The following is a 21,756-nucleotide window of genomic DNA, read 5'->3' as shown; positions in this document are numbered from 1 at the left end:
ATGTTAAATGCCTCCTGCTGACCAGAGGGCACTTTGGTTTGTCCAGCAACATTTGGGTTAGTGGTACACAGTTTCAAGTTATAAAGGGGTGGGAAATTTTAATTCCCTGGGGAGAAATTTGGGAAGGAGAGAAAGATAGGGTGTGAGCAAAGTGAGTCTCAGATGGGGAATCCTGCAAGCGATGCTTGAAGATGGGTTGGGGGCAGCAGAAGGATCTAATGATACTTTTTGTTTTCCATTAACTTTTTAAAAAATTGCGGTAAAAGCACATAAATGTTATCATCTTAATCAGTTTTAAGGGTACAGTTCAGTAGTGTTAAGTATATTTGTATTGTTGTGCAACCAATCATCAGAACATTTGCATCTTGCAAAACTGAAACTCTATTCTCATTAACCAATTATTCCTCATTTACACGCACCAGCCCCTGGCAACTTAAAAAGATAATTTTACAATATTGTGGTGGTTGTGCAATATCACTTCTCGCCTTGCTTAAAAAAAAAAATCTATTTTGCTCTTCAGTGCTTTCATGCAAATGGAAGAATGTGTATTGGTGCTGAGTTAGAAGTCAGGCTGGGTGAAGACAGAGCTCTTAGGGGCAGGAGACTGAAGTGAACCCTGGCATCATTTTACTCCCTGAAACCCTGAACATGAAGTATTTTTGGCTTTTTAAAAAGTTAAGAAAAACTTCTTAATTGTGGGCAGTCTTGAAAATATTGTGATATATAGCATGGTCAGCCTAATGAGAGCATGTGAGGAAACTGAATATATCTTGAAAAGCTCCCTTTCCTCATGTCCCTTTAGCATGATCATGCTACCAGCACATAAAAACATCTTCAAATTTCCCACAGTTAAAAACTGCCAACAGGGACTTCCCTGGTGGTCCGGTGGTTAATACTTCGCCCTTCAGTGCAAGGGGGTGCAAATTCAATCCCTGGCCAGGGAACTGGATCCCATATGCCTCGTGGCCAAAAAACCAAAACATAAAACAGAAGCAATCTCACAACAAACTCAACAAAGACTTTTTAAATGGTTCACATAAAAGAAAATCATTTAGAATATACAAGGGATTACCTGGTTCTGACTTAGCTGGGCTTTTCTTCTTAAAGTCATGATAAACCAAGAAGACACATATATTTGAATAATTTAAAGATGAATCTAGGGACTTTTCTGGTGGCCCAATAGTTAAGACTCCTCGCTTCCAATGCAGGGGGCACGCTTTTGATCCCTGGTCAGGGAACTAAGATTCTACATGCCAGGCAATGCAGCCACAAAGTTAAGTAAATTAGTTTAAAAAAGCTTTCAGAAAAACAATGCCATTAAAAAAAGAAGTCATGAAAACCTTGTCCCTTTAATAAAAAGCATTTCATGTTGGCAAGCCAAGGGGGAAAACAGGCCTCTCGCCTCTTAAGAAAATTATTATCTGTAATTTTCAGTGTTCCTTTTAAACTATAGCAGCGAAGGGCATTTCTCCCTTTCCGTGACTTCTTTCATCTGTACCCTCTTTGGCATGCAAGCATGGAGTCCTAGAATTTTCTGGCTGTCACATAGGTAGCTATGCTGAATTCATCGTGTGGGTACCTCCATGTGGCAGCTTATGGGCTGAGCTGAATATAGTTTATGAGTATTCATAAGGGCAGGAAATAGGATGCATTGAGTCTTAGGGCTTTCCAGTAGGCAAATCCTTTAACAGGGCACAGGTGATTTAATAGCAGCTTGGCAAGGGTACCCAGAATAAATTGCTTTCATTACCCTTACTCTTACACCTGGTCATTTGCCAGTGTAACAGGTGAAAATTGAGGAGGGGGTGGTGATTTCTAAGACTAGAGGAGCCAGGAGTTCTGAATGCCTTTGGCGATGGCTTTATCTCCTGGGGTGAGTTGTACTGTAATACTCCTGGGCACTACTTTGCAATTTATTTCACTGTAAAAAAGCATAATGGTTCCAACAGGGTGAGTTTATGCTGTGAATGTGTCCATGGGGCAGTGGGGAAAGATGCTACGTAATAGAATTATTGGATTAATTTCCATAGATTAGAACACAACAGATGTTCCACATAAAGGTTCATTTCATCCACATCTGCTTTGAATTTTATTTCCTTTAGAAGATCTCTACTCAGAAGGCTTCATGACAAATAGAAAGGGTTATCTATCAGTCAGATTTTATAGAATTTTGTAGAACTTTCTAGAATTTTTCTGGCATCTTGGGTGAGACTGCGAAATATGACACCCAAAGAAATCAGTTTTCTTGAAGAATATAATGAGAGGCACAAGTAGTAAGGAATTCATTATTTCTCATTTACTAATATAAAATTAGTGAGATTGTAACCTAGTCAGACACATAGCTTACATATTTAAGAATATTGTGAAGAGAAGATTAGACAGAAGAGCCTGTATAACAATTAAGTCATCTTTCTCAGATATTGGGCTTCCCTGGTGGCTCAGATGGTAAAGAATGCAGGAGACCTGGGTTCGATCCCTGGGTTGGGAAGATTCCTAGAGAAGGGAATGGCAACTCACCCCAGTATTCTTGCCTGGAGAATCTCAAGGACAGAGGAGCCTGATGGGCTAGAGTCCTTGGGGCCGCAAAAGAGTCAGGCACAGCTGAGCGACTAACACTTTCTCAGATATTATGCAACATTTTTCTATAAATAATTGAAAAGGGTGATTACAAACCTCTTTAAAAGAATGTTATCTAGTTTTTCTCAAAGTAATGTGTTTAATAACATGCTGCTAATTAGAACTTAGAATTGCGAACCGAGGGAAAGCCAGTTCTTCAAAAATAAATTCTAGAAAGAAGTCAGCATGTTGTGGTTAGAAAAACTTGTGTGCTGGCTGTTGCACCCCTCAAGGATGGGAGAAAAGCACAGACAGGAATCCTTGTTCTCTTTGCCTGCACATGTTGTAAGCACCGTTTTATTTGTGATTTGGTCTTTCATATGGTTTGTTAATTGTTGCAACCATTATTTCCAGGCCAGCATCATTTCTTCAGTTTGGATTCCTTTCTTTCTTTTTTTTTCTCTTGGAGTATAGTTGATGTACAATGTTGTGTTGGTTTCAAGTGTACAACAAAGTGAATCAGTTATACACATGCATCATATTTTTTTAAGATTATTTTCTCACAAAAGTCTTTACAGACTACTGAATAGTGTTTCCTGTGCTATACAGTAAGCACTTATTAGCTATCTATTTTATGTATAGTGATGTATGTATGTTAATCCCAATCTCACAACTTATTCCTCCCGCTATTCTCCCCTGGTAACCATAGGTTTCTTTTCTATTTCTGTGACTCTATATATTTATTATTTTTTTTGTAGGTAAGTTTATAGGATTCCTTTCTTGTAGGGCTCCTCCTCTCTACAAGTTGCATTTATGCCTCTGGGCATCAGGAATAGAAATCAAGGGGTGATTGAAACAAGCAACCAAAATATTCTCTAAAGCAGAGTTTAAGATTCTTAGAATTATAGGGGACTTATTTTTCAGTGCATGGCAGGTAACTGACCTGTCATGGGTCTCAGAGCTCTGGCCTGGGCCTGAGGGTGCCCTGGAATGACACTGGAAGATGCACGCGGCGGGGGGTGGGGGGTTATTGGGTCACTTCTCCATTTGTAGTCAAATAGAATCAGCCAGTCTCTGTCCAGTGTGGATTGACAATGCCATTCTCCTGCAAAACCTCTCCCTCTAAAGATCATCAGGATAGCACAGCGGTTGGTAATTTATTCTGCAACAAGGAAACGGACTGATTTCTCTTTTTTGTGTGTGTGAAGCCTCTGCCGCCTTGTCATGACTCCGTGGAATCCATGCAGGTGTACAAGCAGCACTGTCAGATAGCAGAAGAATACCGCGAGGTGAAAAAGGAGATTGCCCTGCTGGAGGAAAGAAAGTAAGTACTTTCCGCCCCCCGCCCCGGATGCCCTCGTCCTTGACCGCTGACTGCTGCTCATGGACTGTGGATGGTAGGGGAGGACAGGTTGAGCATGGGGGTGAGAGGGAAGGACACAGGTGGGCAGGAGAACTTTCTGTGGTTCAGGCCTTCTGTGCCTTCATCTATGATTCTAGGAGTGATACAAGCAGAACTGTGCTAGATGAAAGAGAGTGGCCAGAGGGACCAGGGGAGTGTGTCCTACTCGAAACTTAACTTTTTAATGAGCATTCTTTAATTCCGGAAATTTAGAGATGCTAAAACACCACCTAGAGCCACGTGATGTTCCCTGTGAATGTGCTCAAAGGCCCCAGGGCACTTTGTCTTAGGGCGGATTTTCATTAATGCTTTAATGCTGGCATGCCCACCTCAGGTAAAGAAGCCACTGGGATAGCTCCTTGGGATAAGGTAAATGTATTAGCTGATTAACTGCATTTTATAGCTCAATAGTCCAGTAAGTTTTCTTTCTTTTTTTTTAATCTTCACAGCTTCTATTATCATTAAAGTTCTGCTGAAGGGAGTTAGGCAGTTTATTAATTAAAGCATTCTCGCTTTACATACTCATAACTTTATGCTTCTGAATTCTCCTTTTTTTATATTAAACTTTTTGCTTCGTATTGGAGTATAGCCGATTAACAATGTTGTGAGAGTTTCAGGTGGACAGCAAAGGGACTCAGCCATTCATGTATCCATTTTCTCAATTGCACTAAATTCTGCCGATATCAACTAAATGATCCCCATTCTTTCATCCTTTCAAAGCCTCAGACACTTTTTCTTCATAGCTTTGGTCAGTGTGTACTTTACACATTTATTAGGGAGATCTTTTGATGAATATTTGCATCTCCTGCTAAGTGGTAAGTGTCCTAAAAAGGGAGGATAGTCAGGTGTTTCCCACCATCATTTTCCTGAAGCACAGTACATAATATGTAGATACTGAATAAATTTCTGGTGAATGAGTGACACATAAGCCAAACATATTGTGAGTCTTTAAGTTTCTGCTCTTCTTCTTCTTCTTACTGGAGTGATACATGGTATCACAACATATTTATATTTATACTTATATAAAGCATAATTTTTAAATGACTCTCAGGGAAACATTTTGTATTGAGAGATTTATGAAGCTCTCAGGACCCTTTGAAGACTCCTCAGAATGGTAGTTGGACAGGATAATATTGTGGGGAGCAGCACTGGTTTTAGGGTCGGACGTCATTTATGCTAAGACCAGTTGGCATGTTGCAAATATCTTCTTACTTCCTTACTTTCCTTCAAACATAAAGTCATACCTGGACTTTTGGCTATAGGGCATTGAAAGATGCTCATGAGGAGATGAGAAACACAACTTTTGCTTTGTATGTCTGAGATTTTCTTTTTGGTCTAAGAGTTTTCACAAATTGGCTGGAATGCTTGGATTGTACATTTGCATACAATCTGAGTCCTTCAAAAAGTGTCATAAAGGAACTGAAGATGCCTATTAATAATGTAACCAGTGATGAAGTTAAAGGAGGACTTGTATTATCAGTGGCTTATAAATGTATCTTCCTGTTGGTGTGTATGAGTGTGTTAACTATGGTGTTGTGATAGGAAAAAAAGCCCCAGGTAAATTATGTATTTATTTGTAAATAATAAATATTTTAGACTGAAGGTATAGTGTTATTTAAATTAGCCCCATGTGTAGCTTTTTTTGGGAGGTGGCAATACAAGACTTTCCCACTAAATTATATGTTTTGTAAGTGTATATTTTTGTATGCTGCATCAAAAAATACAATAGGACAGTATGAGAATGATTCATTGCTCTCTTATTGAAACATATTCTTGCCGTTTCTGCAAAACTCATCTTACTTTCTCTCTCAAGCCTATTTGGAAGGGTTTGGAGTTTTCTTGAAATTATGATGTTGTCTTTTTTTTTTTTTCATAAGTAATTCACTAGACTTTAGACAAAGGCCAGATTCTTTATTTCTTTCTTTTTGGTAAAATCTCTCAAAGTCCTTTTTATTCATTCCAGTTTCTGCCATTTGGGATTGGGACTTGTTACTTCAAATCTTGGTCAGCATAATATTCTAACTGGTTTCCCTGCCTGTGGTTTCATGTTGCTAGAGAAGGACATGAAGTTCTCCACCTAGATGGTGAGATCTGCCTCAGTATGGGGTTAGTACCTCTGCAGAATGTTTTAGCTCATTCTCGCCTATTCACTTTTTCTGCCTCAGTGCCCTTGGTCACACCAGGCTCAGTCTAGAGTCTCCTTCCTTCCTCTTCATCTGGCCAAATGCTACCCTTGAAAAGAACTTAGCCTGTATCCCTCCCCAACCATCCCACTGTGATCAGCGCTTTTCCTGGGTGAAGAAAAACTTACTGGAATGATTCTTTGGGCACTTTTTGTAGGCGAGTGTTATCAGTAGTTACTCACTGACTGGGCTCAGACAGTAAAGAATCTGCCTGCAATGCAGGAGACGTGAGTTTGATCCCTATACCATGAAGATGCCCTGGAGAAGGAAATGGCAACCCACTCCAGTATTCTTGCCTGAGAAACCCCATGGACAGAGGGGCCTACAGTCTACTGGCTACAGTTCATGGGTCACAGAGTCAGACACGACTGAGTGATTATCACTATCACTGAACTGTATGTCCTGTCTTTCTGACTCTGTCTAGTTCCCTGCAGAGCTCCATACCCTTTAACCTCTTTTTGTATCCCAGTCACTGAATAGGGAGTTGAGCATAGGATAAAATATGAGTTGGGGTGATTTATAGTGGCCGATTATAGGAGATCATTATATCCACCATGTAGCATTTTTTATTTGTAATTTGTATGGTCTGTATTTAAAATATGGAGTCAGTATCACAAGTAAAGAATTGCTAAGATAAATTGTTAAAACTGGAAGTATGGTTATATTTTATATTTGTTAAAAAATGAGCTTGGTCCTACAAAGGCTTTGTGTGGTTCATGTTTTTTTCTTTTTTCTTTTAACACTTTACTGAAGAGGGCTTCTCTGGTAGCTCAGATGGTAAAGCATCTCCCTGCAGTGCAGGAGACCCAGTTCGATCCCTGGGTTGGGAAGATCCCCTCCAGAAGGAAATGGCAACCCACTCCAGTACTCTTGCCTCAAAAATTCCATGGACTGAGGAGCCTGGTAGGCTGTAGTCCATGGGATCGCAAAGAGTCGGACACAACTGAGTGACTTCACTTTCACTTTCACTTTACTGAAGTAGAAATTCATTTTGCAACAGATATTTTCCTAAATGGTCTTTTTGTTTAGGCAAGATTGTTGTCCAGTTGCTAAGTTGTGTCTGACTCTTTGTGACCCCATGGACGGCAGCATGCCAGGCTTCCTTGTCCTTCACTGTCTCCTGGAGTTTGGTCAAACTCATGTCCATTGATTTGGTGATGCTATTCAACCATCGCATCCTCTGTTGTCCCCTTCTCCTCCTGCCCTCAATCTTCCCCAGCTTTAGGGTCTTTTCCAGTGAGTTGGCTCTTCGCATCAGGTGGCCAAAGAATTGAAGCTTCAGTTTCAGCATCAGTCCTTCAAATGAACACTCTGATTTCCTTTAGGATTGACTGGCTTGATCTCCTTGCAGTCCAAGAGACTCTCAAAAGTCTTCTCCAACACCACGATTCGAAAACATCAATTCTTCGGCACTCAGCCTTCTCTATAGTCCAACTCTCACATTCATACATGACTACTGGAAAAACCACAGTTTTGACTAGATGGACCTTTGTCAGCAAAGTGATATCTCTGCTTCTTAATACACTGTCAAGCTTTGTCATAGCTTTTCTTCCAAGGAGCAATTGTCTTTTAAATTTGTGGCTGCAGTCACTGTTCACAGTGATTTTGGAGCCTGAGGAAAGAAAATCTGTCATTATTTCCACTTTTCCCTCTTCTCTTTGCCATGAAGTGATGGAGCCGGATGCCATGATCTTAGTTTTTAGATTGTTGAATTTTAAGCCAGCTTTTTCACTCTCCTATTTCACCCTCATCAAGAGGCTCTTTAAAGAAAAAAAAAAAAGAGGCTCTTTAGTTCCTCTTTACTCTCTGCCATTAGAGTAGTATCTGCATATCTGAGGTTGTTGATACTTAGTCAAAATAGAGTGGACCAAATGGATTTGACCGAAATAGATCAGCTCTTCATTTTTCAGTCATTTGGATGAATTTCTTCCCTTTTATTTAATAAAATGTGACTGATTACGTTGCTTCTGGTGATCGGCTACCATAAGCTAGACGCACAGAGAGATGCTAATCCAGGTGTTCTATTTTAATTTTTAAACATTTTATTTATTTGTTGTGTCTTTCAAAAGGCTTCCTTCAGTTCTATCTAACCCGTCTATACATAGCAAATATCTACTATGTGTCCTACACTGTCCTCATTTTCACAGAATTTATAGTCTTGCATAGAAGAAAAACCTACACAAGATGGCTTACAAAGCAAGATAAAATGATAGCAAACTTATGCCATAAAGACATGCTGTAAAACTCCCCCAAATTCCTTCTCTAAGAACAGCTATGGACTCAGGCTTTGAGAAGGAGCTTGTGGTTGTTGGGGGCAAGGAGGGGGGAAGGGCTAGTGAGAGAGTTTGGGTTGGATGTGTACACACTGCTATATTTAAAATGGATAATCAGCAAGGACCTACTGTATAGCACAGGGAACTCTGCTCAGTATTATGAGGCAGCCTGGATGGGAAGGGAGTTTGGCAGAGAATGGATATATATATATTGGATATATCTATCCAATGGCTATATGTATATCTATATATATGACTGGATATATATACATCCAGAGAATGGATGTATGTGACTGAGTCCCTTTGCTGTCCACTGAAACTCTACAACATTGTTAATTGGCTATACACCAGTACAAAATAAAACGTTAAAAAAATGAACAGCCACCACATTCAGTTGTGCAGTGAATGTTCCATACCACACTGAGACGGGCACTGTCCATATTAACCCAGGTGTTTTAAAAGAGAGTTTTTACATGTTGGAGCCATGTGGGCACAGGTTAAACTGAAATTCACTCTCATCTCCAGAGGGGGTCTCCCTGGATCTAGTTTGAGAGACTTCACAGAAGGGAGAGAAAAGTTGATTATATATTATTTTAAATATTGTCCGTTGGGTGGATAAAGAGAATCAAACATTTTCTAAGATTACAAACTCACAATAAGGTGAATTTAATTTAAAGAATATTTTCTGTTTTATTGATTAATGATATACAAAAAGCTGCTTCTTACTTTCATTGGAAAATTTTCTCTTCTCAGTTGGAAAAAAAAGACAATTTTACTGAAAGCTTTAAAAATTTACCAGTAAGTCTGACATCTTTGCAAAACTCCTACTATCATTTTTGCCTATTTTTTCTAACTCTTTTGTATGTGAATAAATATATTTATATAAGTACAAATATAGTAACATAAAATATATACATACTTTTTTGAATAAATATTATGAGCATTTTTATAGAACGCATATAAATTTTGTGTATGTAATGGAAACTCATAGAAATGAGATTTTGTTGTTGTTGGGCTATAAACTTGAGTTGGTTATTTTGTTATTGTTTTCTTTTTGTTTCCTCTTTCTTTTTTTTTCTTGCCATTTCCTTGGTTTTTTTCCTTGCCATCCTGTGGGTTAATTGAACATTTTTTAGAATTCCATTTTTATCTATTTTAGTATTTTTTTAAAAAAATTTTATTGTGATATAGTTGGTTTACAATAGCAAAGTGAGTCAGTTATACATATAAATATATATGTATATATATACGTATACACACATATATATATTCACTCTTTTTTAGATTCTTTCCCATATAGGTCATTACAGACTTATTGAGGAGTCTGTATAGTAGTATACTGTGCTATAGAGTAGATCCTTATTAGTTATCTATTTTTACATATAGTAATGTGTATGCTGCTGCTGCTGCTGCTAAGTCGCTTCAGTCGTGTCCGACTCTGTGCGACCCCATAGACGGCAGCCCACCAGGCTCCCCTGTCCCTGGGATTCTCCAGGCAAGAACACTGGAGTGGGTTGCCATTTCCTTCTCCAATGCATGAAAGTGAAAAGTGAAAGTGAAGTCGCCCAGTCGTGTCTGACTCTTCGCGACCCCATGGACTGCAGCCCACCAGGCTCCTCCATCCATGGGATTTTCCAGGCAGGAGTACTGGAGAGGGGTGCCATTGCCTTCTCCGAGTAATGCGTATATGTCAACCCAAATCTCCCACAGATATTTTATGACATTTGAAATTTATCACTGAATTGTTTGCATGTCTTAAAAATGTGTTTTTGGGAATTCCTTGTCAGTCCATTGGTTAGGATTCTGCACTTCCACTTCAGGGGCCTGGGTTCAATCCCTGTCGAGAAATTAAGATTCTGCAAGTCATGCGACACAGCAAAAGAAAAAAAAAAGAGAAGGTATAGTTAAACTATAATTAGTTCTAAAATTAAAGTTAGTAAAGTTTGCTTTGTATTTTATCTCATTCAGAGGAGAAACCACTTGTTGCTCTATGTATGAAACATTGTGTTAGGTGCTGTAGTGTTTAAAAGTTTGGCTTAGAGGGGCTTCCCTGGTGGTTCAGTGGTTAAGACTCTGAGCTTCCACTCAATGTGGGGAGGGGATGGTGAGGGTTAGATCGCCGGTTGGGGGACTAAGATCCTACATGCTGTGGGTTGTGGCTGGGGTGGTGGTGGTGGGAAGATTGACTTAGAATATCAGGAAAAGAGGTAAACTCTTAGAAAATTTGGGTTGAAAAATGTTATGTAACAAAAGAAACAGTTCAGGGGTTTTTGGTAGACTCAGAGTTGTGCGACCATCATCACAATTTTAGAACATTTCCATCACCCCCGAAAACAAACCTGGTGCACTGAGTAGTCAGCCCCCATTCCTCTCCCTCCTGCCAGCCGCTGGCAGCCACTCAGCTTTCTGTCTCTGTGTGTTTGCCTGTTCTGGGTATTTCAGAGAAGCGGAATCATGCGGTTTGTGGTCTCTTGTGACTGGCCTCTCGCACTTAGTGTACTGTTTTCGAAGTTTATCTGTGTTGCGGCATGTGTCAGTGCAGGTAGACCTTGGAGGTGTTGCAAGTTTGGCTCTAGACCACGGGCAATAAGGAGAATATCGCACCAGAGAGTCACACAAATTCTTTGGTTTCCCAGTGAATATGAAAGAACTTGCCTGCAATGCAGGAGACCTGAGTTCGATCCTTGGGTTGGGAAGATCCCCTGGAGGAGGGAAAGGCTACCCACTCCAGTGTTCTTGCCTGGAGAATTCCATGGACTATATAGTACTGCTGCTGCTATGTCACTTCAGTCGTGTCCCACTTTGTGTGACCCCATAGACGGCAGCCCACCAGGCTCCCCCGTCCCTGGGATTCCTCAGGCAAGAACACTGGAGTGGGTTGCCATTTCCTTCTCCAATGCATGAAAGTGAAAAGTGAAAGTGAAGTCACTCAGTTGTGTCCGACTCTTAGTGACCCCATGGACTGCAGCCTACCAGGCTCCTCCGTCCATGGGATTTTCCAGGCAAAAGTACTGGAGTGGGGTGCCATTGCTTTCTCCTGGTACATGGGGTCTCAAAGAGTCGGACTCGGCTGAGCAACTTTCACTTTTGCTTCACTTTCATGTTTATACTATTAATCTGTTAAGTATACTATGTAATCTATTAAATGTGTTATGTGCAGCATTATGTCTAAAAAAGTACACGTGTGCATGCTAAGTTGCTTCAGTCATGTCTGACTCTTTGTGACCCTATGGACTGTAGCCTGCCAGTCTCCTTTGTCTGTGGGATTCTCCAGGCAAGAATACTAGAGTGGGTTGCCTTTCCCTTCTCCAGGGGATCTTCCTGACCCAGACACCGAACTCACATCTCTTGCAGCTTCTGCACCGCAGGTGAAGACTTTACTGCTGAGCTACCAGGGAAGCCCAAAAAAGTACATATCTTAATATAAAAACACTTTCTTGCTAATAAATACTAGCCTTCAGAAAATTGTGGTCTTTTTACATAATAACATCAAAGATCATGGATCACAGGTTACCATTACCATTACAAATACAGTAATAATGGCAAAGCTTGAAATATTTTGAGAATTTCCAAAATGTAATACAGAGACACAAAATGAGCAAATGTTAAAAAAAAAAAAGCAAAGCAAAATACAGTATCTGTGAAGCACAATAAAGCAAAGTGCAATAAAATGAGATACAGCTGTGCTTCATTTCTTTTTATTGTCAAATAATGTTCTGCTGTATGGTTATACCACGTTTATTTATCCATTTGTCAGTTGATGGACCTTTGGATTCTTTGCACTTTTGGCTATTACGAATAATGCTGCTACAAACATTCATGTGGAAGTGTTTGTGGGGATGTATCTTTTCAGTTCGCTTTTACTAGGAGTGGAATTGCTGGGCCTTGTGATAGTCCCATGTGTAACCTTCTGAAGTGAAAGTCACTTAGTCATGTCCGACTCTTTGCGGCCCCATGGAGTATACAGTCTGTGGAATTCTCCAGGCCAGAATACTGGAGTGGGTCGCCTTTCCCTTCCCCAGGGGATCTTCCCAACCCTGGGGTCGAATCCAGGTCTTCTGCGTTGCAGGAGCATTCTTTACCAGCTGAGCCACAAGGGAAGCCCCATAACCTTCTGAGGGGCTGCCAGACTGTTTCTGAAATGGCTGCACCATTTTATATTCCCATTAGAAATGTATGAATGATCCAATTTCTCCACATCTTTGCCAACATTTATTATGTCTTTTTGGTTATAGTCATGCTAGTGGGTATAAAATGATATTTCTTTGTGGTTTTGATTTACACTTCCCTGATAGCTGAAAATGTTGAACATCTTCTCATGTGCTTTTTGACATTTCTATGACATCTTGGAGAAATGTCTATTTGGATCCTTTGCCCATTTTTAAATTGAGTTGTCTTTTTATTATTGAGTTAAAAAAAAGGATATATAATTTTAATGGTAAAACATTAGAAAAGGGTTTTCATAGGGGGAATACCAAAATTAACATCTGATCTGTATTTCTTGTCTTTTTTTTTTTTTTTTTTTTGCTGCTCTGCATGGCATGTGGGATCTTAGTTCCCAAACCAAGGATCAAACCAACATCCCTTGTATTGGAAATGCAGTGTCTTAACTGCTGGATCACCAAGGAAGTCCCGTCACGTCTTTTAAAAGTATTTAAAATGATGCTTGAGGGAGCAGTATCTCACTGAGGGGAATATATTGGGATGGAGGAAATGGAGTGAAAGAAATTTGTAAAGTCAATTTAGAAACAGCCCTATTTTGATTTGTTTTTAGTTATGGTATTTACTTTGTTTTGAAATTTCCAGCAGCAAGAGGTTTTTCTATTTCACAAGAAACGTTTATTTCTTTGGGACATTTCTGTGTTACATTTTGGAACTCAGAGGTGTTTAACCTGTGTTCTGGGGAAACTCTCAAAGGTTGGGGACAAAGAGGGTGAGGGGCAGGGAAGGGCCAGATGGTGGAAGTTCAGTTTTACGTGTTTTACTTGCTTGACTTCAGGGAAGTTTTCTTTCCACAGTACCACAGTTAGCAAACATTGAAAACCAAACCTCGCTTTTTTTCATTCCCAGCATATTTTTCTGAGAATATTTACGCAGCCCTCAGAAAGTAGGTTTTCAGGGTTATAAAGAAACAGTGAATGAGGATATTTCTCCACAAGTGTTTGCAGGGTATGTAGTAATGAGGGAACGAAATTCGACCCTCTTTCCTAAAATGTCTAGTATAGATAAGATGGTTTGGGGTAAGTTATAGAATTCGCGTTCATTTTCCAGCAGGTGAGATACGCTTCCTGATAACTAGCCAATCGAGAATGGAGGCCAGGGCTTGGCTTGTAATAGGATTTCAACAAATATGTGTTGAGTGACTGAGTCGAAGGGCCAAAGAAGTGACGTGACTCTTCACTTTGCTCCAAGAGGCGGAGATACGGTCAAGGAGATTCTTTCATTTTAGGACTGAGCTTTATGTGAAATCCCAGTATCCCAGATTTCATCAGACTACGAGGTTACACTTTCAGTTGGTGCCCCAGTCATAATGATTTGGGCCTTTAAAGAATCCTCCTACAAACGCAGGAGATGCAGGAGATGGGGGCTCAATCCCTGGGTCAGGAAGACCCCCTTGGAGAAGGAAATGGCAACCCACTCCAGGGTTCTTGCCTGGGAAGTCCCATGGACAGAGGCACCTGGCAAGCTACAGTCCATGGGATTGAAAAGAACCCAACTGGACTTACAGACTAAACACCACCAGTGCACATATCTTTCGAGAATCACTAACTGTTCAGTCTAAACCTTCATTTAAACTAAACATCTCCCTATGATAGAGATAGTATTGTATTACTTTATTATTTAAAATGAATACTTCAGCTCCTAGGGGCTAACCTACCAGGATTTTCTTTTCCAAGTAAAAATCTTTAGTCAGCTTTGAAAGTTCAAAGAGCCATAGTAGTGGTCTTCACAGAAGCAGAGAAATATTTGTCCTAATGATGAATCTATTTCCAACCTCCTACAACATAAAGAATGTCCTTCATTTTGGAATTACTTTGCAGAAAGTCTTCAAGTTCTTTCTACCAACTCACTAGGATTTCCCCTTTTCCTATTTGTTTTAGCAAATCAAACCTTTGCCAGGCATGCAGCTTAGGATGGGGACAACAGATGATCTCTGGTGCAGCCAAGGTTGTGACCTTTTCACTGTTGAGGTACATCATGTGGAAAACTATGTTACAGGTTCTTGACATCAGAAATAAGATTCCTGTAATGATTGTCTTCTGCACCTTTATCAAACTCTTTTGAAGGGAATGAAAGAAATGATAAATAAGAAATCAAAGCAAGACCCTATTTAGTCAATTATACATATTGACTTGTTCTTCAGATCATCTATTTATAAGACTATTTTTGTAGCTTGATGTGCCAGGATTTAATTATGAATTGCTAATGGATGAACATCAATTTGTCTATGTAAATGGGAGACCTGGGTCTGATCCCTGGTTTGGGAAGATCCCCTGGAGGAAGGCATGGCAACCCACTTCAGTATTTTTGCCGGCAGAATCCCCATGGACAGAGGAACCTGGCGGGCTACAGTCCACGGGGTTGCAAAGAGCCAGACACAACTGAGCGACTCAGCACAACACAGCACAATGGATGAGCATCAGTTTGTCTGTATAACTAGGTCTTGGACAGGAGGCAACAGATGTTTTGACAGTATTCATTAAATAGATGTATAATTGCTTATAAAATACATTAAAGTAATTTAGAAACCTATCAATCGAGTCTTCTTGATTCCAGTAAGGAATAAATTATTATTGACTTTCTCCAATGCAAGAAGATTGGACTAGACAATCACGACCATTCCTTTTAGTTGTAAAATCTGTGATTTTGTGATTTATTTTCCCTGCCAGTTAAAACTGGTAATGGATGTCCTCAGGAGTTTTAAACAAGATCAGATATGGAACCTGGACAGTAGCCACTGTTTGTGTGACACAGTTAATTTGAAGAGATGAAAAGAACAGGAATAGAGGATCTGATGGGCAAGGGATTTGGAGGCATGTCTCTTTTTACTTACATAAGTTTTACTGATCAATTTCTTTAAGAAATTTCTTCAGGACTTCCCTGGTGGGAAAGCATCTGCCTACAATGCAGGAGACCTGAGTTCAATCCCTGGGTCGGCAAGATCTCCTGGAGAAGCAAATGGGAACCCACTCCAGTATTCTTGCCTGGAAAATCCCATGGACGGGGGAGCCTGTAGGATGCAGTCCATGGGGTTGCAGAGAGTCAGACATGACTGAGCGACTTCTCTTCACTTCCTTTACGATCATTACATAAGAAACTATGTGTACATGCTCCGTTGCTTCGGTCGTGTCTGACTCTTTGTGACCCATGGACTGTAGCCTGCCAGGCTCCTCTGTTTATGGGATTCTCCAGGCAAAAATACTGGAGTGGGTTGCCATGCCCTCCTTCAGGGTATCTTCCCAACCGAGGGATCAAACCCACATCTCCTGCATTGCAGGTGGATTTTTTACTGCTGAGCCAACAGGAAGCCCATAAGAAACTTAACTAACATTTAATTATTAACGTTTATTGCTTAAGTTAAGTTTAGAGGCAAGAACCTTAAACATTTAATCAGAAGAATAGGTTCGATTCACAGCTGTTTCTTAATAGGTGTGTGACTTTTCCCAATTAGATTAAGTACTTTGAGTTTCTATTTATCTTTAAAACATGTGTTGACCCTGAGGTACCTTATTCTCCAATTATATTTAATCAACAAGTATTTTTTGCAGACTTTATATTTTTTCCCCCCTTTGGTCACACTGAATCCGATCAGGGATCAAACCCATGCCTCCTGCAGTGGAAATGTGAAGTCCTAATCACTGGATTGCTGGGGAATTCCCTATATTCTTTTTTCAAACCATTTTTGAAAACCATTTTAAACCATTTAAGTATAGTTAATTTACAGTGTTAGGTTAGTTTCAGGTGTACAGCAAAATTATTCAGTTAGGTATATGCTGCTGCTGCTGCTAAGTCACTTCAGTCGTGTCCAACTCTGTGCGACCCCATAGATGGCAGCCCACCAGGCTCCCCCGTCCCTGGGATTCTCTAGGCAAGAACACTGGAGTGGGTTGCCATTTCCTTCTCCAATGCATGAAAGTGAAAAGTGAAAGTGAAGTTGCTCATTCGTGTCCGACTCTTAGTGACCCCATGGACTGCAGCCCACCAGGCTCCTCCATCCATGGGATTTTCCAGGCAAGAGTACTGGAGTGGGGTGCCATTGCCTTCTCCAAGTTATGTATATATACACATATAAATTCTTTTTCAAGTTCTTTTCCATTATAGGTTATTATAAGATTTGAGTAAGGTGCCCTGTGCTGTAGGTCCTTGTTATTTATCTGTTTTATATATGGTAGTGTGTATATGTTAATCCCAAACTTCTAATTTGTCTTTGGGAGCCTTTGTGTTCTAAACACCATGGAAGATTCAAAGATCAATTAGAGCCCAAAGGAACTTTGTGTGTATGCATATCAGTGTTCCAGGTTATCTTCCCTTTGTCCCTGTTGGGCTGTTTCTTTCCAATACCTGATTTTGCTCAGTGGTCACCAAATTGGGTACACAAGGCAGTCCATTGAATGCAGGAAGAAAGTACTAGAACTTCTATTCTTATTTGTTTTTTTGCCCTTTTTCTTAGGCAACTTTATTTTGACAGTTTCAAATTTATAGAAAAGTTGCAAAAATGATATAAGAACCCCCATATTTCCTTCTTGCATTCACTAGTTATTAAAAATTTCCCCAGCTGTGCTTTATTCTCCCTCTTCCCAAAGCTGCACACCACTGGGGTTCTTTCTGTCTTAGAGAGGTAGGATATATATCTATCTATATCACATGTATATATACAGATAAATAGTGAAAAGTGAAAGTGAAGTCGCTTAGTTGTGTCGGACTCTTTGCGACCCCATGGACTGTAGCCCACCAGGCTCCTCCATCCATAGAATTTTCTAGGCAAGAGTACTGGAGTGGGTTGCTGTTTCCTTCTCCAGGGGATCTTCCCAACCCGGGGATCAAACCTGGGCCTCCCGCATTGCGGGCAGACGCTTTACTGTCTGAGCCACCAAGGAATCCCATATATATATATAGATATATATGTGTATGTCAATATCAATATCTCTATCATGCTCCATTGTCCTAAATACTTCAGTGATGTTTTCTAAGGACAAGGGCATTCTGTCACTTGACCTCAGTACAATAATTAAAATAAAGAAATTTAGCATTGACACAGTACTGTTATCTAATTCATAGCCTGTATTTCAATTGCATCCCCTAGTGGCTCAGCTGTAAAGAACCTATTTGCAAATGCAGGAGACACGGGTTTGATTCTTGAGTCTGGGAGATCCCCTGGAGAAGGAAATGGCTACCCATTCTGGTATTTTTGCCTGGGAAATCCCATGGACAGAGACGACTGGCAGGCTACAGTTCCTTGGGTCACAGAAAGTTGGACATGACTTAGTGACTAAACAACAGCAAGAACAAATTGCATCCCTTTCCCTATAATGTCCTTCACAGCTTTTTTTTTTCCCAGTCCAGAATTGCATATTGATTTTGTTGTCATTTCTCTTTAGTTTTTTAACATGGGCTAGCTATTTTTTTTTAGCATTTCCCTCAATTTGAGGTTGTCTGGTATTTGCGTTTTTTGAAAGGAATACCCAGGTGGCGCTAGTGGTAGAGTCTGCTTGCTAATGCAGGAGACATGAGACGTGGGTTCAGTCCCTGGGTGGGGAAGATCCCCTGGAGGAGCATGATAACCCACTCCAGTACTCTTGCTTGGAGAAGCCCATGGACAGAGGAGCCTGCACAGCTGCAGTCCATAGAGTCACAAAGAGTCAGCCACGACTGAAGCCACTTAGCAGAGCATGCACGTACCACAGAGAAGATGTAGGGTCTTTTGTGATGCATGCAACATCTACTGATCTCGTTACTAGAAATGTCAAGTTTGATCACTTGGTTCAAGTGGTCTAACAGGTCTCTGCACTTTTTCCTACAGAGGAGGAAGAAATATGACCTACCCTTATATGGAGGTAAAGGAGAATTCAGTTAAATCTGGTTTAGGATTGCTAAGTCACTTCAGTCGTATCCGACTCTGTTCAACCCCATAGATGGCAGCCCACCAGGCTCCCCTGTCCCTGGGATTCTCCAGGCAAGAACACCGGAGTGGGTTGCCATTTCCTTCTCCAGTGCATGAAAGTGAAAGGTGAAAGCGAAGTCGCTCAGTCATGTCCGACTTAGCGACCCCATGGACTGCAGCCCACCAGGCTCCTCCATCCATGGGATTTTCCAGGCAAGAGTACTGGAGTGGGGTGCCATTGCCTTCTCCCTAGTTTAGGATTAACTGACACATATAAGGGGAGTGGACCTGTTTTGGGTTGTCATGTTTATTAATGGTTTCCTAGGTGGCGCTAGTGGTAAAGAATCCGCCTGCCAATGCTGGAGATGAAGATATTTGGGCTCAGTCTCTGGATTGGGAAGATTCCCCTGCAGTAGGAAATGGCAACCCACTCCACGATTCTTACCTAGGAAATCCCATGGAGGGAGGAGCCTGGCAGGCTACAGTCCATGGGATCATGTACCCCGCACCCCCAATTTATTAAATCTAAACATGGACTACACATCTTTAACTCCTTACTATGTGTATTTACATCAATGAATTACTTACAAATATTTATTGAAAACTGATTTTGTTTAAGGCGTTATCACTACAGGCTCCCTCCAATAACCTTAGCCTGCTTCCTGAATTCTTGAGTCAGACTCCTACCAAATGTAGATACATCGTTTTGTAGTTAAAATGACAAGATATACATAAGGACTAGAGAAAGACATGGAAAATAAAACCTGCAGAAAGCAGCTGGAATTTCTTAGTTCGAAGAAACTTAGTCAAGGTTTGTTAAACTCAGAAAACAAAAGAAGTAATATCTGAACTTGGAAGACAAAACTTATTAATAGATGAGGGACAAACTATAGTCCCCCTACCCTTAAGACAGTAGCATCTTGAGTTGTAAACAAATTTTTCTGCTTTTTTCTCCAAAATAGTGGTAACATTTACAGTTAATTGATCTCTTTAAAGGATTACTTTTCTGACTGTCGATGGACTTATTGAGCTATTTGAAAGTGTATTTTAAGTATTTTGGATATACCTAATAGAAGTGCTGGGATAAAATAAAGGGAGCTAACATTTGTGAAGCTGGAAAAATGACAGTAAGTCACTGGAGAAGCAGAGATGGGTCCGATTTAGCAGAGCGGAATGACATATTCGGCTTCCAGTATGCTGTTGCTGTGTAATTTAATTTCTTTCATTACGGTTTGTGCTTCTGCCTCACCTGCCCCATGCATCTTCAGAAAGGAGCTCATTGCAAAGCTGGATCAGGCAGAAAAGGAGAAGCTGGATGCTGCTCAGCTGGCCCGGGAATTCGAAGCACTGACGGAGGAGAATCGGACACTGAAGCTGGCCCAGTCCCAGTGCATAGAACAACTGGAGAAACTGAGAATCCAGTATCAGAAGAGACAGGGCTCGTCCTAACTTGATTCAATGTGAGCGTAAGAGGCTGGTGACTGCTGTGTGCTGGCCAAAAGATATTTTATTTTAAAGGGGTGGCGAGTAAAATCTGTTGCTTCTTCTTATTACACACACGGCCAAGGTCTACACTAATGAATTGCATGCTTGCCAGTCTAGTTGGACAGAAGGGCTATTTTCTTTTAAATAAGATAATGAAAGCAAACCTTTACCAGATGTTTTTAGAGATCATAATTCGTTTCAAAACATTTTTTTCCCCTTATTTAGCAAGGTATGATCATACTGTATATATCTGGGTAGAAAATGATAGAGAACATTGACTGTTTCTACTAAGAATCATGAGCAGAATTCAGCCATGAAACAGACTAGTAAGATGCTCCCTGCAGTTTCACATTGGTGTATTTTTAAATTTAATGTCTTTAATATTTCAACTGTGCTCCAATGTGAACTGTCAGAAACTTCACTGCATATATTTATGTTCACCAGTTAGGTTTAATCCCTCAGTGATTGATTGCCCTAAGAATACATGGTTGCATATCACAAAAGCGTTCTCATGAAAATATTAGCAGCAAGCATGTTTGTGTCAGTGCACATTTGCAGTGCTAACTTGCTGTTGTAATAAAAAACTGATAAAGGTATATTTTCTTCATGCCATGTTACCTCTTGGTAAACATTTCTGCCTTTGCTTGTGTGTGTTCTGGGGGAAACGGAAAGGTATTGTTTGGACATTACTTTGGTGAGTTCCCATGTAAACATCAGTAAAATTCTAACTACCCCTCTGTTTTGTTTAAGGAGATGTTTTGGGTCAGTGGTGACTAATAAGAATACATGAGTAAATTCAGGATTAATATGATCTTCCCCTGTTCTATCTATCACAATATTCCCCAAACTGATCTCTTTCTTTTATGTCCATTTCTATTCTTGTAACTTCTTTTTCATTAAACATGGATCAAAATTCTCCAGTCTGTATTTTTTCCTTTTTTAACCTTAATTTCTGCTGAAAGTTGGCATAAGCTAACCCTAGTCAGAATTTGCTGTTAGTTGTATTTGCAAGTGCCAAAAAAGCAGTGAAGTCTCTTTTCTTGGTAAGATTGTGGTTTCTCATATAAATAATTTAGACCTCTGTCCTGCAATGATGCATTAATGTCTTAAAGTATTTGCCCAGAAAACATAAAACAGAATAGCTGATTAAAGCACTAAGATGGCCTGGGGTAGACCGGTTGTTATTAACTGGGGTTGATGCCCTCAAGGGACATTTGGCAAATTCTGGTTGTGGTCATGACTAGAATGCGGAGTGCTACTTGCATTTAGAGAGGAGAGGCCAGGGATGCTGCTGGATGTCCCGCCATGCACAGGACATCACAACAATGAAGATTTGTTTAGCCCAGGCTTCCTTTATGGCTTAAGTAGTAAAGAATCCGCCTGCAATGTGGGAGACCTGGGTTCGATCCCTGGGTTGGGAAGATCCCCTGGAGAAGAGAAAGGCTACCCACACCAGTATTCTGGCCTGGAGAATTCCATGGACTGTATAGTCCATGTGGTTGCAAAGAGTCAGACACGACTGAGCTACTTTCACTTTCAATATGCCAATGGCGGTGAGGTTGATGTACCTTGGACTAATCACTGGACAGTCGGGCAAAGGCCAAGGGGAGACATGATGCAGGGCCATGTCCTGTGCTGCGTTTTCATAAGGTCCTTAGCATCCTCACCCTCAGCCTTCTCATTTGTAAGATAAAGATTTTTGACGGATCTCAAATGTGAAATGTTATGCAAGCCTATTCACCCTTAGGCTGCTTT

General features: G+C 40.4%; 1 protein-coding gene across 2 annotated transcripts in view; it reads left to right on the top strand.

Annotated features, from left to right (window-relative positions):
- MAP3K7CL (MAP3K7 C-terminal like) overlaps positions 1 to 20,911 on the top strand; it is a 46,087-nt gene extending 25,176 nt beyond the window's left edge. For both annotated transcript variants that reach the window (XM_052641216.1, XM_052641211.1), the window contains 2 exons: positions 3,765 to 3,880; positions 19,785 to 20,911. In XM_052641216.1, the coding sequence (XP_052497176.1) occupies positions 3,765 to 3,880; positions 19,785 to 19,965 (297 nt within the window). In that variant the 3' untranslated portion in view covers positions 19,966 to 20,911. The remainder of the gene's footprint in view (positions 1 to 3,764; positions 3,881 to 19,784) is intronic.
- Positions 20,912 to 21,756: the final 845 nt, after the last annotated feature.

This window comes from Budorcas taxicolor, chromosome 1, assembly GCF_023091745.1.
Source record: "Budorcas taxicolor isolate Tak-1 chromosome 1, Takin1.1, whole genome shotgun sequence".
Taxonomy (NCBI): Eukaryota; Metazoa; Chordata; class Mammalia; order Artiodactyla; family Bovidae; genus Budorcas; species Budorcas taxicolor.
Note: the sequence above shows the minus strand (reverse complement) of the source record. Positions and strands in the feature narration are given on the sequence as shown.